The 14,398-nt window shown below is 40.9% G+C and overlaps 1 protein-coding gene across 3 annotated transcripts in view; it reads right to left on the bottom strand.

Annotated features, from left to right (window-relative positions):
• The window catches only part of dnah2 (dynein, axonemal, heavy chain 2), an 88,117-nt gene that overhangs the window by 64,998 nt on the left and 8,721 nt on the right, over positions 1-14,398 (bottom strand). For 2 of the 3 annotated variants that reach the window (XM_047386720.1, XM_047386721.1), the window contains exons 10-23: positions 14,103-14,232; positions 13,813-13,995; positions 13,521-13,735; positions 10,680-10,826; positions 10,407-10,563; positions 9,056-9,165; positions 8,798-8,927; positions 7,073-7,261; positions 4,777-4,921; positions 4,186-4,378; positions 3,771-3,971; positions 3,350-3,506; positions 823-997; positions 441-604 (exon numbers count right to left, since the gene is read on the bottom strand). In XM_047386720.1, coding sequence (XP_047242676.1) covers positions 441-604; positions 823-997; positions 3,350-3,506; positions 3,771-3,971; positions 4,186-4,378; positions 4,777-4,921; positions 7,073-7,261; positions 8,798-8,927; positions 9,056-9,165; positions 10,407-10,563; positions 10,680-10,826; positions 13,521-13,735; positions 13,813-13,995; positions 14,103-14,232 — 2,296 coding nt within the window. The remainder of the gene's footprint in view (positions 1-440; positions 605-822; positions 998-3,349; positions 3,507-3,770; positions 3,972-4,185; positions 4,379-4,776; positions 4,922-7,072; positions 7,262-8,797; positions 8,928-9,055; positions 9,166-10,406; positions 10,564-10,679; positions 10,827-13,520; positions 13,736-13,812; positions 13,996-14,102; positions 14,233-14,398) is intronic. The other variant, XM_047386722.1, reaches the window with a different exon arrangement.

Below are 14,398 nucleotides of genomic sequence, written 5' to 3'. Positions count from 1 at the left end.
ATTTAGGATGTTATTAAATACAGCGCCCTGGGTGCGTGTAATTCAGAAAGCTGATGTGTCCTTTTTCTTTTCTTTCAGCCTTTCAGACATGGTTTATGATGTGTAAATAGTAAAATTATATTTCGATTGGACCCGCTCCGGCCATCATGGTTTGTAATATTATTATAGTCGCTCTTGCGTTTAACTAACTTTTCTCTGCACTATCTCAGCGAAAACCTTCTCATTCTTGTCCCACGGCCAGTGAGAACTGCAGTCAGTTATGTCACATGCAGTCCCGACTCAGCCCTGGTCGGACCTGCTCAGGAGCAGGGACCAAAAAAGTAGGTACCGGTACAGAAAAAACAGTAATGGAAACGCTCGCAAAGCGAGCCGAGTGGAGTGAAGCCGGGCCAAATCGAGCCAGTGGAAGAGGGGCGTTAGAGCCTAGAGCTATTTCAGACCTTGTCCATCATCCAGATCATTTTACAGGGAGGTTGTTTGATTCTGAAGAAGGCCAGCCCACTGAAGATGTCGTTTTGCTCCTGTTTTAGAGCCTCCAGTTGGACACGATGTTCCTCTATTTGTCTCAAGGCCAGATCGGACCTTAAGGTACTCTGAAAGGGACCTGGACATGCAAAGGTAGAGTGATACATTAAGATTTACTCATAGACATTTATGCAGGACAACCAGTAAAGACCAAAAAGCAGCAAGGTGAACAAAGCTCATGGAATCTACGTTGTTCTGTGTCTCAGTGAACGTAGCCTGTTCCCAAACAGTTCCATTTGAATCAGTTTTGATAAAACAGCTGATGATGATAGGTGTGTGTGTGTGTGTGTGTGTAACCTTTGATGCTGAACTCCTGCGCAGCAGCGTCAACTTTGTTCTTAAGTTCCTCAAAGGAGAGGAAAAGGTTGTTTTTAAACTTCTCCTTGTCTTTCTGCTGCCTTTTGTCACTGAGGATCAACACCTGCTGAAACCAAACCCACTTCTCATTGAGCGCCTCACGCATGGCCTGAACCTGCAGACGCAAACCAGACGAAAGGGATTTCGGTTTCAGAATCTTCATTCATAGATAGATCCCTAAAAAATCCCAAAAGAATATATATAACACACATCAGTAACTTTCATGTGCATTCAGTATTCAGTTCTTTCAAAAGAACTGTTAACCTCTCAATGTTCAATCTTTTTACTTATATCTGGAGGAGAAAGGAATTTAATTGTACTTAAACCAAACTTCCCCTAGGGCTGCACTGATGTAGTGAATGTTGTAATAACGACATGACTTACAAAGTAAATAGATAAGAAAACTGTATCGACGTCCTTCTACGTTGGGTTTACAGCAAACATGGACACCAGAAAATAAAAATCAATATTTCCATCTCAACCCAAAGGTTTGATTGAAAAGTTGCTTCTGGTTGACACCTGCTGCTGTGGCATTGAAACGATTTAGTTGTAGTTTCTTAATGACTTTGCCACCTTAGCAACTGGTTACCCGCTAAACGTTTTATACTGCATTAAACAGAGCCTGAAAGAACTGTATGTAAATAATTAGCGAACATTTATTTTTTATTTATATAGCGCCAATTCACAACACATGTCGTCTCAAGGCACTTCACAACAGTCAGGTATATATATTCCAATTAATCCTAACCATTGAACAGTGCAGTTGGAGTTAGCTTTTTATTCAAATTGGATAAAAAGTTTTTCTATCTAAGGAAACCCAGCAGATTGCATCCAGTCAGTGACTTGCAGCATTCCCTCCTCCTGGATGAACATGTAGAGACAGTGGACAGTCACTGGCGTTGACTTTGCTGCAATCCCTCACACTGAGCATGCATGTAGCGACAGTGGAGAGGAAAAACTCCCTTTTAACAGGAAGAAACCTCCAGCAGAACCAGGCTCAGTGTGAGCGGCCATCTGCCACGACCGACTGGGGGTTAGAGAGAACAGAGCAGAGACGCAAAGAGAACAAAGAAGCACTGATCCAGGAGTACTTTCTATGGGAAAGAAAAGTAAATATTAATGGAAGTAGCTCCTTTAGTCGTTTCATCTAGAAAGAAAGAACAGATAAACTCTGAGCCAGTTTTCAAGGTTAGAGTCTGAAAGAGAGCACATAGAGTTAGTTACAATAAAAGCTCAGTCAATCGCCATGTCTAGGAGAGAGAAAGGGTTAAACACTGAAAGACAGAGCCATGTGGATCATCGGTAGAGGGTGAGCATTAAGTTGTTGCCAACAGAAGCTCGGACGATTCCCCTCTCCAGAAAGGTGTCACAGGTAGACACAGAGTCAGGCCAGGTGTAGCTTCTAGGAAGAGAACAGAGAGAACAAAGTTAAAAGCTGAAATAACAGCAAATAATGCAAAATTGGAGAGTAGTGTGAGAATGTAGCGTAGAGGGTGAAAGTGGTCGTTATATCCTCCAGCAGCCTAAGCCTATAGCAGCATAACTACAGAGATAGTTTCAGTTCAGATTATTTAGTTAAACGGCGCTTATTTACAACAATGTCGTCTCAAGGAACCCCACAAAGGGTCCCACTGATGGTCATTGTTATACTAAAAACCACAAGGATTGGGATACCTCTCTCTGTCAGACTGATTATAATCATTGGAAAAGAGAAGGGGTCATACAGGTAGCAGAAATGGAGGGTGTGTTTGCAGCTCAACCATAACTGAGCCGGTTTAGGCTAAACCTGACTCCCCCTTACTCCAACCAATTTATATTTATTGTAGTCCAAGCAGCTCCAAGCTATATCCATACAGTGAAATTAAGATAACGATATATTTGTGATATAGTGTGCAGCCCTATTTCTAACTAAGGACAAAGTTAGGACACCCTACCCTGTAACGGGTAGTTTTACCCTCTTTTCCTGAAATAACGTCAGTAGGAAGCATCTTGTAGGATCTACCTGTCATAGTCTTTCTGTGAGAGGAAACCATCCTCCTCTCTTTCAGCTCTGAGATGTTTGAGGGCTTTCTCCAGAGCTCTAGGCAAGGTTTGGCACCACCCAAAACAAAGTGTCAATGGACAACCTTTCTAACAAATGTTAGAAAGGTTAGCATTCGACACTCGGCAGAATCGTTCATCGGTTTGTGTGATGCATCAAAAGGAGGTTGAGTTTTCTAGCTCACAATGTTTCGCCTGACGTTGGACATACTTGTGCGAATGCAGATGCTTGGCTCTATGTGACAGTGCAGGTCAGGTTTATGACTTTCGGCCGTTGTTTATTAAAACTATAAATCTTCCCAAAGAGTAAGTAAATATCAAACCCATCTTTCTCCAGATTTAAGGAGAGTTGCATTGTGTTTAATAAAATGATTTACCTGTACCTTGAATTAAATTTGTGGGCCTTGTTAAGAAGATCCATACTTACGGTACTTTCCACAGGGACTTCGTATTTGTCGAGGATGGCGAACCGTTCATGGATAAGAGTAATCTGAGCTTCATTGTTTGCCAAATCGCCCTTGAGGGTCTCCAAAAGAGTGAGGCTGTCGCTAAGCTCATCCAGTGTCTGGGGAGGTTTCATTAGCCTGAACCACAGAGAGTTTTAAACAGAAAGAATTCAGCCCATGAATCCCTTTATCTCAAACAGAAATGTTATTGGAGATATACCATTTGATGTATGACACTGAATTTATTATGAAACATTACCAAATTTGGCACAAAAAGTGAGGAAATTAGCGTTTGGTGTTTTTTTTTTATCTTTCTTTGTGCTAACAATGCTTCTTGGCAATACTATTGTCTCAGCCAACTGTGCTACAGGTAGATTAATGTGTATCAAAACAGCTGCACACCTGTCGGCGTTATTTTGCATTGAGGCATAAAGTTCTTGTAGACAGCTGCTTGCCATCTGACTGAGAAGCTGTTTTAACATTTTCTGCCACACGCCGCAGTCCTGCACCAGGGAGGACTTGAGCGGCGAGCAGTCCAACATCACAAACTGTATGGTGAAGACCGTCTCTTCCTGTTGAATACTGCTGGCGTTCTCAGAGTATCTGGGAGAAAAGAGGAAGACGGTTCATGATCTTAATCAACCACATGCTGAAAGTCATTGAAGGGCAATGGTTTGTGTGCAAGGGGGGGGAAGTAGCAGTAGCAGATTCTTTCTTTGCAGCTGAATGCTGCTGAGGACTTTTTTAGAAACGCATGTTCTTCTGTGAAAGTGGGTTGCAGAAATTCCCTCGACAGGTAAACAGAGGAACGATATACCTTTGTATATCTGCGTCAAAAGCAGATACGGATTTGTTGGCTGTCTTGTACTTTTGCATGATGTAGTCTTTGTTATTCTGCCAGATGTGCCTGTATTGGTTCCAGCTCTTCAAATAGTCTTTCAGTTGTCTGGCATTGGCTGACATCCCCGCTGTAACTGCAGCCTGGGTCTTTTTAATCCGCTCGTCTTGCCCTGAGCGGTCAAGCAGAACAGAGGGGGGAAAGATAAAAATCATGCAGCTTCCTATAAAAAAATTTCAAATCATGAGAACTCTCATATTTTGTTACGTTATAACCACCCTGGACCCGGTTTCCTTTTTTATTTTATCTATTTTATTTTATTTAGGGCTATGTCAGTAAAGGGGATCGAATACAAATGCATGCTGCACTTTTCAGAGTTTTACTTGCAAAAAACACCAAGCATTATTTTTCTTCTACTTCACAGTTATGCAGTAATTTGTGTTGGTATACCTAATGAGGTTCCAATAAAGTACAATCAAGTGTTAACATGAGAAAATGTGAAAAAAGTAAACTTCTGCATTCAGGTGTGCGTTATGTCTCATGCATTTGTTGAAAAACAAATCCTCCGACCTATTTTGACGTGTATAGGGTTGGCCTGAGACTCTTTGCAGGAGAGAATCTCAGGGAGACGTTTAAATTCTGAGATGATACCGATGAGCTGAGGCAAAATGTTCACAATCTGTTCGAGCTTCTCCAGAGTCGGCGAGAACCCCAGCTGTCAATAAAAAGACAAGTACACCTGTTAGTCTCAAGTGACATTTTTAGTTTCTAAGACAGGGAGGGACGGGTATGGGCCATATGGCTTTCTGCCCAGGATGGTGCAGCCTCGGGGAGCCTCAATCAAGGTTTCTATTGGTCTCATCAATGCAGAACAGGAGTCCTCCCAGGACAATGTCAGCAATAAGTAAATCAGACTTCATAGAATGAATTGCTACGAATTACGAATTGATTTACAGCTTCTGATTGGAGGCTTCAGTAAAAGGACTATCTCATAACCTTTTTAATGAATTAAGGCTGCTTTTAATAATTTCTAGCTAAAAATCTGAAATTCTCAGACTGGTCAAACTTGACCTGGAGTATTGCACAAACCAAAGAGATTTTTTAAAACACAGTTTAAGATTCACAAGACCTCTACTCCAACTGTGAACTACAGATTTTCAATGCATTTCATTTGACTTTAGGATCACCCAATGCCTGGTTCACATGGCAAGATAATTAGGCCGCTTTCTGAGCCCATCTTCCCCTTATGACAATCTTAAGGACGTCCCGCTTTATCGTGATATCTCTAATGAGATTTTCCTGCTGTGATTGGTGTGTTAAGAGTGATGTAGTCTGCTCAGAAGGACATCGGTACCTCAAATCATGGATATTCAACATGTTGGATTGTCTTAGCCTGACATCCTACCATGAGGGGTGTTCCCCGAGGAAAAATGAGCATGCAGCCTGCTGAATGCGAGGTGATGGAAACAGGGAGGGGACAAAACAACTCCCATGGCGCACCAGAAATCTACGCATGTTTATTTCAGCTGTAATTAGGGATGGGTACCTTTCACATTTGAACCGACACGGTAGCGATACCTGGTACCTGGTTTTCGGTACTTTTGTGTGTGTTTCTGTGATAATGAATGTTAATTCGTTTAATAATAAAATCTCAAACATTTTCAATTTAACATATTTATTTTTCAATATCTAAACTTTAATGAATATATCAAAACAACATCCAGCTGTTTGTATTGTAACATCTCAGTTGTTTCAAAAATGTATTCAACAATAAAACCTTTAACTGACTACGCAGTGAAATGCACAAATTAAAACCCAGCCATGTTGCTGGCTGCAGACGAGTCGCTAACGAATGCAGAAGTTGTAACCGTAGATCTGAGGCTGACGAAAATTGTCTCTTCAGGCTTGACAAAAATCTTGTGCTTAACCAGGTCAGTGTGAATACACACACATGGTTTCCTCTGACTGCAGCCTGTTTAAGCCCTCTACATATTCGACAGAACATTCTTACGGAAAAAAAAAAACCTGCTGCTATCTGCTGTTATGTCCTGCTGCCATCAAAACTAAATTTGGCTCTTTTTAAGACCGCAGATATTCTTGTCTGCTTTCTAGGTTTAAGATGCATGTTTTTCTGTCCGCTGTCAGTAGCTTGTGTTCACCCGCATCGAAACGCATTCCCACCGCTGGCCTTGCACATTGCAATATAAATATTGCAGCGAGCGTAATCTGCACCGCATTTTGAAAAGTGGAACCATACTTTCGAGCGCTTTCTATCAGCCATGCTTGCTTTGTTGACGGTACCAGCGGCTACTGACGTCATTACGCTCTGGTGGGTGCAATGCTGTGTTCATGTCCGGCATCCCTCTGTGTCACAATGATGCGTTAAGGTACCGTTTGATTTTACGTGAATCGGTACTCGGTAGCACCGACGGAATTCGGTCGGTACCTATAAAAGTACAGAATTCGGTACCCATCCCTAGCTGTAATTAACCAGGAAAGCTCAATGAAATATCAGATCAGAGAACAATTTAAACAAAGAGTGTAACGTTTCCCAAAAAAAAAAAAAAACCCAACTCATCTACGAAGTTTTCTCGTCATGTGTGGGGTCTCTCGGGTTTTGAAAATCAACCATCAATTTTAAAATCTTGCTGTGTGAACTGCACAGAAGAAGGGTTTCCCCAGGGTACAATTTAAGCAAGAACTGCTTGTTTCAGGACAGATCGACATACGTTTCTATTTGTCCATTTCTCATTCATCAGGAAAGGGAACTTTCCTCCTAATAGTAATTGTGAGTGTTGACTTGTTTGAAGAGAAATCTCTAGCTTACAGCAAAGCATTTTAAAAAGGCTGCGCAGGTCTGCAGTACCTTTGGGATGCCTTGAGGACACGTCCGCTGCAGAACCACAAGGACTTTGAACAGTGGGTTGGGAGATGTCTTGTTATCCCCAGTGATGGCTGTGCATAGCTTCTTCATGGAGTCCCTGATGTTACACCGAAACGCCTCCTCGACTATACGGTCCACCTTCTCTGTATATGCCACCCAATGCTCCTGGACCTTTAAAACCAGAACTCAAGTTAAACCAAACTGCACATTTGTGGACATCTTCAACTAGTAAATTGTGGTGCAGTAGGAAAAGGGGGATCTAGGCTTTGAACCATAATTATTTTTCAGATCTATTTATACAGAGTCTTGCTAAAGCATTCATGCCACCTGTTGACTGCCCCTTTACTTAGATACCGCTCCCTTTACAAGTCACATAATTAGTAACCAGAGTCCACCTAAAGTTTGTCAGAGAACATTAGAGGACAAACAGCAACGGACAAAGCAGGCAGGTCAGGGAGAAAGTTGTGGAGGAGCTTAAATGTTCAATTCATCTACAGGGAAGTATAAGAATATGGCGCAGTTGCAAACTAGCTAAAGCTGCACAATATTAACGTGAAATTGCAATAATATTGTGAAAAATTACAATGAAGATATCGGTTAATTTCTTGACTGTACTTTCCATGATCAAGATGACTCCTGCATCTGTTGTTTTAGCACCCTGTTCACCAAGATCTATGTCTGGTGTAAGCATAGGAAGCAGAGAAAATCGATCAACATCATTGGTAAGAGCAGGTTGTATGCATAGTACCTGAAATATTACAGCGAACAAAACTTAGCATCCAATCCGTCAAATTGTGATTACAACTGAGATTTGAGATGTTGCACAGCTCTACTGCAACCCTATCAAAAAAGGTTTGTGCACCTAAACCCACAGGCCAGGAAAAAGGCAACAATTCATCAGAGAAGTATCAGAGAAGCAGCAGAGGTCCCCGGTACACTCTGGATGAGCTGCAGAAATCCACTGCTCAGGTGGAAGGATCTATTTACAGTATAGATATTAGCTGTGCACTCCACACATATGGAGTTTTCCAAAGAATGGCAAGAAGAAGAACATTGTTTAAAGAAACACAGCAAATTTGGGCTGAGTTGAAGATGGATGGAGCTAAATACCAAACAGAAGCAACCTGCTAGAGGCTGGGGTGAAGTTTCACCTTCCAGCAAGACAAGGACCCGAAACACACAACCAGAGCTACAATGGAATGGTTTAGATAAAAGCGGAGGTTGAAGCGGCTTAGTCAAAGTCCAGATCTAAATGCAACTTAGAATCTGTGGCACATTCTAAGTTTATAGACGGTCGCCATTAAAACAAACTGAGTGTGAGCTATTTTGCAAAGAACCATGGATACAAATTCCTGTCCACCAAAGACCTGTCTCTGAAATGGAAGCGAGAAAAGGTTCTACGCTGTACTGACTTGGGGGAGGAGGTTGTATGCAAATCAAATGAAACATGTAAACTCTTTTAACATTACAAGTCCGAATAATCTTATGAAGTCAGAATAAAATACAATAAAATTTTGTGGCTGTAATTAGATATAAAAGTTCAGGGGGTGAAAATAAATCTGGGTCAATATCCGTTCCATTGCATAGCATATTTTTAACACAGTTGTTACATAATATCTAATGAAACAATATTTAATACTTTGCAATTATCTAAAGAAACTATAAGCCTCAACACTCATGTAAAAAGCATAAAAACGAAGTTCCCACCTCAGCTCCATCCTTGGCAAAGATGCTGTGAATCTGAGTCATGATATGAACGATTTCCAGGTGTGTTGAGCGCAGCGTTTGGAGACGGCTCTGCTGGTGAGACTCCTGGTCATCCTCAAACTCCAGGTTTCTGGTGAACGGAGGGGAGGGGAACTTAAAAGAACCACTTAGCTGATTGGTTGCCTGTTCTTATAGCATTGTGTTTGCTCTGTGTACCACCAGACTACACACGGAGGATGGAATCTCATCTGGTATTACCTGTACACGGTCTTCCCATCTATTTTAACCAGCAACGTTTCACTAATCTTCCTACAAAGGTTGGAGATGGACAGATTGGAGAATTTGTAACCATCAACCAGTGACTGAGCCTGGAGAGGTAATAAAAAGAGACAAAAGAAGGAGGAGTCTGGCTGTATTATAGAAATCAAAATAGGTTGCAACCAAAAAGAAAGTGCACCCTCTTCCATTGGTACAAAAACAACAAATTCATCACTGTCATTCTTCATTAAACTAAAGTAGGCATAAACTAAGTACACCGTTGCTGCTTTTATTCAACTTAAGGAAATTATAGATAATTAAATGCACTGAATAAATTGATTACCATCAGGTGCGAGTTTTCCGTTTTCCAAACAATTCAAGTCCATAATTGTACGGTAAAAAAGAATACACACAGGCGGAAAACACTGAATTTTCCCAGCAAATGAATTTTCCCAGCAAATTCACTTCAAGCTCAGACTATGAGGTGCCCAGAGAATTAGCAAAGACATAAGAGCTCCATCTCAGACTGTGAAAGTCTAAATTAGTTAGTTAGCATGCTGCACGGTAAAGTTCATAACAGAGCAATCTGAAAAAACCTAGCAAGCATTGTCAGGAAAAAAAGCTTCTTCCCTCTAAAAATACACGAGAAAGTTGCATCTAAATGAATTACAAGACTTCTGGAAGTCAGACTTAGTAGAGACGATTGGTCATAAAGTAAAGTTAAGTTTGCAGACAAGCACAAAAAAGCTACTTTAACCATCAGGCACGGCGGCAGGGGGGTGATGATGTGGGCTTGTTTTGTAACCAGAGGACCTGGACACCTTGCAGCCAGTTTGTCAGCCGTGAACATTTCTGATAAATCCCATCTGCCAAATATGAGCCCACCTGTCTGACAGCTGAAGTTTTGGCCCACGGTGGGTAATCAACAGGACAGCGACCACGAACACAGCATCTGCTGATCTACTACAGAACCGGTGAAAAATCAAAAACCTAGGTGTCGTCATGATCCGATCAAAGGTCAACCTCAACAAGATTGAAACGCTGTGATGAGACCATAAAACAATTATTTCAAGTTGCTGAAAAATGGCCCCAGAAGCTGTTGAAATAAAGGGTTTGTTCTTAGTTTTTCCATTTTTACTTCGTTTGTATAAACAAAACAACCCACCGTGGAATCTGTTTAAGTTTTTACACTTGAGGTTAGACCGATCATTTTCTCAGGTCCTGATATGTAAAACACTGACACTGTGGATCTTATTTTCAGTGTGACTGTAGGTGTTTCCTTAGTTGCATTCAAATAAAAACTAGAATATTCAGACTCTACAAGGAGAAGATTTGCAGGTTTGAGTTAAACCTTGTCGACGTGGAGGAGGCAATCGTTGATGAAGTGGTTAGAAGCACCGTGAGACAACCACAGAAGCTTGGTCATGCCGGGCTCCATCTTCCTGTCAATGAAACGGACCCGTTGCCGGAACATACCCAGCTCGTCCGGGGACAGCATTCCAACAATCCTGAGAAAAAAACATGTTTGCTAACTGGTGATCATGTAATAAGTGACATTTTGAAGGTGGGTTTACTTTAATCTAAGCCTCGGTAAATTAATGAAACAGAAATGTATTTCTCAGACCTGTTGTAGTTTCTGGTGAGCAGCAGCACTCTTTCCATCAGGAACTGGATCTCCGCCTTGCTCTGGTACAAGTCAGACACAATCTGTGGGATCTCGAACTTCATTCGTTCCCAGTACCAGATCTCAGAAAACAGTCTCGAAAGGTCTCTGGATGAGACAATGTCAGACATAAAGTATTTTCATGAAATATGGAGACAAATGTTCATTAAAATCTCAATTCAGTTTAAAGTACTTATCTGAAAACTATGCATGACCCTCCTTTTATTGATTGTGGTTCTGATCTTCGTTTTGTCAGTAAAATTAACAAAATGTGACAGATTATGGCCCCCCATCAACACATAATAATTATAAGTGTGATCCTGTTAGTAAAAATTTTCACTTTAATTGATACTATATCATTTGCACACTGGTTTGCATGGTTGCCTTGCAGCAACAAGGCTCTGGGTTTGAACCCAATCCTGCGATCTCTCTCCATGGAGTTGGCATGGTCTCCCTGTGCCTGTGTGTATTTTCTCCAGGTACTCCAGCCACAGTCCAGAAACTTGACTGGTTACTTTTTCTTACTAAATCTCCCTTAGATATGTGTGTGTGCATGCATGGCTGTCTGTCCTGTGTAGGGTTGCCAACTCCTTGATAAATAAATAAGGGACACCTCCTGGTAGGGATATCCAACTCCACTGTCTGCACCTCTAGCGGCCTGGTGATTTTTTTCACCCTTTTTCTTTGTGTGAAATAACTTTGGAAACATTGGACTCGAACCCAAGTTTAATTTGATGCATGTTTTTGACTGATACAAATATTCATGGAAAAATAACTATTCAGCAATTTATAAAATAATTTATTCTTTTTGCAAAATAAAATTACTAGACAAAAACAAATATCCTTCTAAAATAAATAAACTACTATTGAAAAGACCTCCGTCCTGCTTAACTTAAAACAATATAAAAAAGCATAACAGTATAATGCAAAACATTTTCGTAATAGTGCATTTAGTGCAAACAAAAAGTCTGTAGAAAAGTTGTAAACATAAACACTTGTGCCTTAAAGGCCATGACTGTACAGTTGTAGTGAAAAAAATATTGAACTAGTGAACTAAAAACTGCAGTGCTGAATTATGTAGAAACAACCTATTTTTTCCATTTATATTTCATTTGAGCTCTTGCTGCTGCAAGGAGTTGTTTGCTTTTCAGAACTACCGAGTAAAACTCTGAGCAGGACATTTCATCTATCTATCTATCTATCTATCTATCTATCTATCTATCTATCTATCTATCTATCTATCTATCTATCTATCTATCTATCTATCTATCTATCTATCTATCTATCTATCTATCTATCTATCTATCTATCTATCTATCTATCTATCTATCTATCTATCTATCTATCTATCTATCTATCTATCTATCTATCTATCTATCTATCTATCTATCTATCTATCTGAACAAGCACGGGCCTTTTTTGTCACGTAAGCGGCGAGGAGACGCTGGGGAAACCGTATCTGATGGGAAAACGCGAATCGACGTAACAACTGTATCTATCCTTAGCAACGGTACCTGCTGGCCAATGAGATGAGCCGAAATATTCTGTCAGCTCATTGGTCACAGAGCAGGATATGGCTGGTAATTAATTTACCGTAATGTTAAATATAAAGCACCTCATCATTTATTGATTCTATTGACATTTTAGTGAAGATTTTTGATCCACCTAATAATACGGGACTACGTGCGTCCCGTTTCACCTCAATACGGGACGCGTACTTTTTATTCTAAATACGGGATGATTCCGTTTTTCAAGGGACGGTTGGCAACTCTAGTCCTGTGTGTCTCTGTGTTGTCCAGTTATGGACTGGTGACCTGTCTTTGTTGACCCAAAGTAATCTGCAAAAGCATAAACTGAAAGGTGAAAATCCAGCCCCCCTTTTCTGTCCTATTAATGCTATAAATGTTCTGAGACTTTCAGTGGAAACATATGTTTGGTCACGTGAGACTAAGGCCCTGTTTACATGACGACGCGAACAGTAAAACGGTGTAATTCCCCCACCATGCCACTAGTTGGTGATATGTTCTTTGAAACACATGAACATTTGCTAACACTTCCTGCTTACAATACGGGGGAGAAAATGAACACTTTGTTGGAGATTAGATTCGTTAGTTGTTAGATTCTAAAGAGTCTGCAGTACAAGTAAGTACTCTGTAATCCGCCATTGTTAATGTTGATATCTTCCTCTTCTGTGGGTTTTAAACTGGTCAGCTGCCATTACGTTGTGCCTGTGCGCATTTATTTTCACTGATTTCAGTCACACTGCGCATGAGCCAGGGCTTCCCCGTACAGGAAGATCCGCTTTTCCCGTCTACGCGAAAAGGGATGTTTTTCAACCATTTCACTCTGGAACCAGTTTTTAAATCGTGCGCCGTTGGCGTTTGTATAAACAGTTGAAACGCAACAAAGGTTTTCAGTTTTCACCACAAAAAAAAAAAAAATCTCATGTAAACAGGCTAAGATTGAGCTTTTCCACTACAAACTCAACAAAGTTTTGATGGTTAACAAAGTAGGAAAATGTTTTAAAGCACCTCGTTCCCACAGACAAGAAGATCTATTTTCACAAAGAACACAATTTACATTTAGTGCGTTCAAATGAGTTTGTAAACCCTTCAAAACCTTAAGTCATCTAGATCTGCAAAATGCTTGTGTCCAACATTAAAGCTCATATTTTTTATAGCCAGAGCATATTTCTGTAAATAATTGCTGTCTATAAGTTCTCTCTCTCTCTCACACACACACACACGCATGCACACACACACACTCACACACAAATCCAGCAGCTTTCTGCTTTTGACCCACTTGTCGAAGTTGATATCCACCCTGAAGGGAGCGTTCTTGCAGCGAACCAGGAGAGGCTGCTGCAGTTTCTTCAAGTACTGTCCATCCAAGTTCTGGGTCCAGTCAAAGAAGTTTTTCCTCACAATCTCATCCAAGAGCTGGACCGTCTGGCCAAAGGTAAAAAATATATCCCTGCGGCTTGGAGATTCCGGCATAAAGGGGCACTTCTGAAGGATCTGGGAGGGACGAAGAGTAAAACAGTAAGTCATTCATTTCTACTAAAATTAGGAGCATTAGAGCCTGACAGATGTACCTCCATGGAATTCTCTAAGCGATGCCTGAGGGACTTGGCCCACATGACTTGTCCCACAATCTGTGGAACGTGATCAGGAGAGGACCACTCCATCCAGTTTAGGACCTTGTTCACCATTTTGAGCTCTTTGCTAAAGATGTTGTACACTTCCTCTGACTTCTCCTCCATTGAGCACTTTATGGCCTGTGACGGCGCAGATCAACATGAGAAGATGTAAAAGGCAAACAGGAAGACTACAGCAGTAAGAAAGGATCATGATGATGATGTTGTGATGGGTGTTTGTTAGACACCTTGCGTGTTGACATTGGACTGAAAATGTCCAGAAGCCTGACTCCTTCCTGAACTGTGCTCACGGTCCTAAAAGCTAAGCTGATCAGCTCCTGCGTCATCATTTCCAGATCCTTCACCAATGTACAAAACCTAAGAAAACACACACGATCACATAAATATAGACATGAAAACCTTATATAAATGCCACTAGTGCCTAAAACCAAAAATGTTCCTTTGCATTTGTTTATTAATATTCGCAAGTCAGCTAGTCAGGATATAACACAATTACATAAATATTAATTCCTGCTAATGTCTT

This window comes from Girardinichthys multiradiatus, chromosome 14, assembly GCF_021462225.1.
Source record: "Girardinichthys multiradiatus isolate DD_20200921_A chromosome 14, DD_fGirMul_XY1, whole genome shotgun sequence".
Taxonomy (NCBI): domain Eukaryota; kingdom Metazoa; phylum Chordata; class Actinopteri; order Cyprinodontiformes; family Goodeidae; genus Girardinichthys; species Girardinichthys multiradiatus.
Note: the sequence above shows the minus strand (reverse complement) of the source record. Positions and strands in the feature narration are given on the sequence as shown.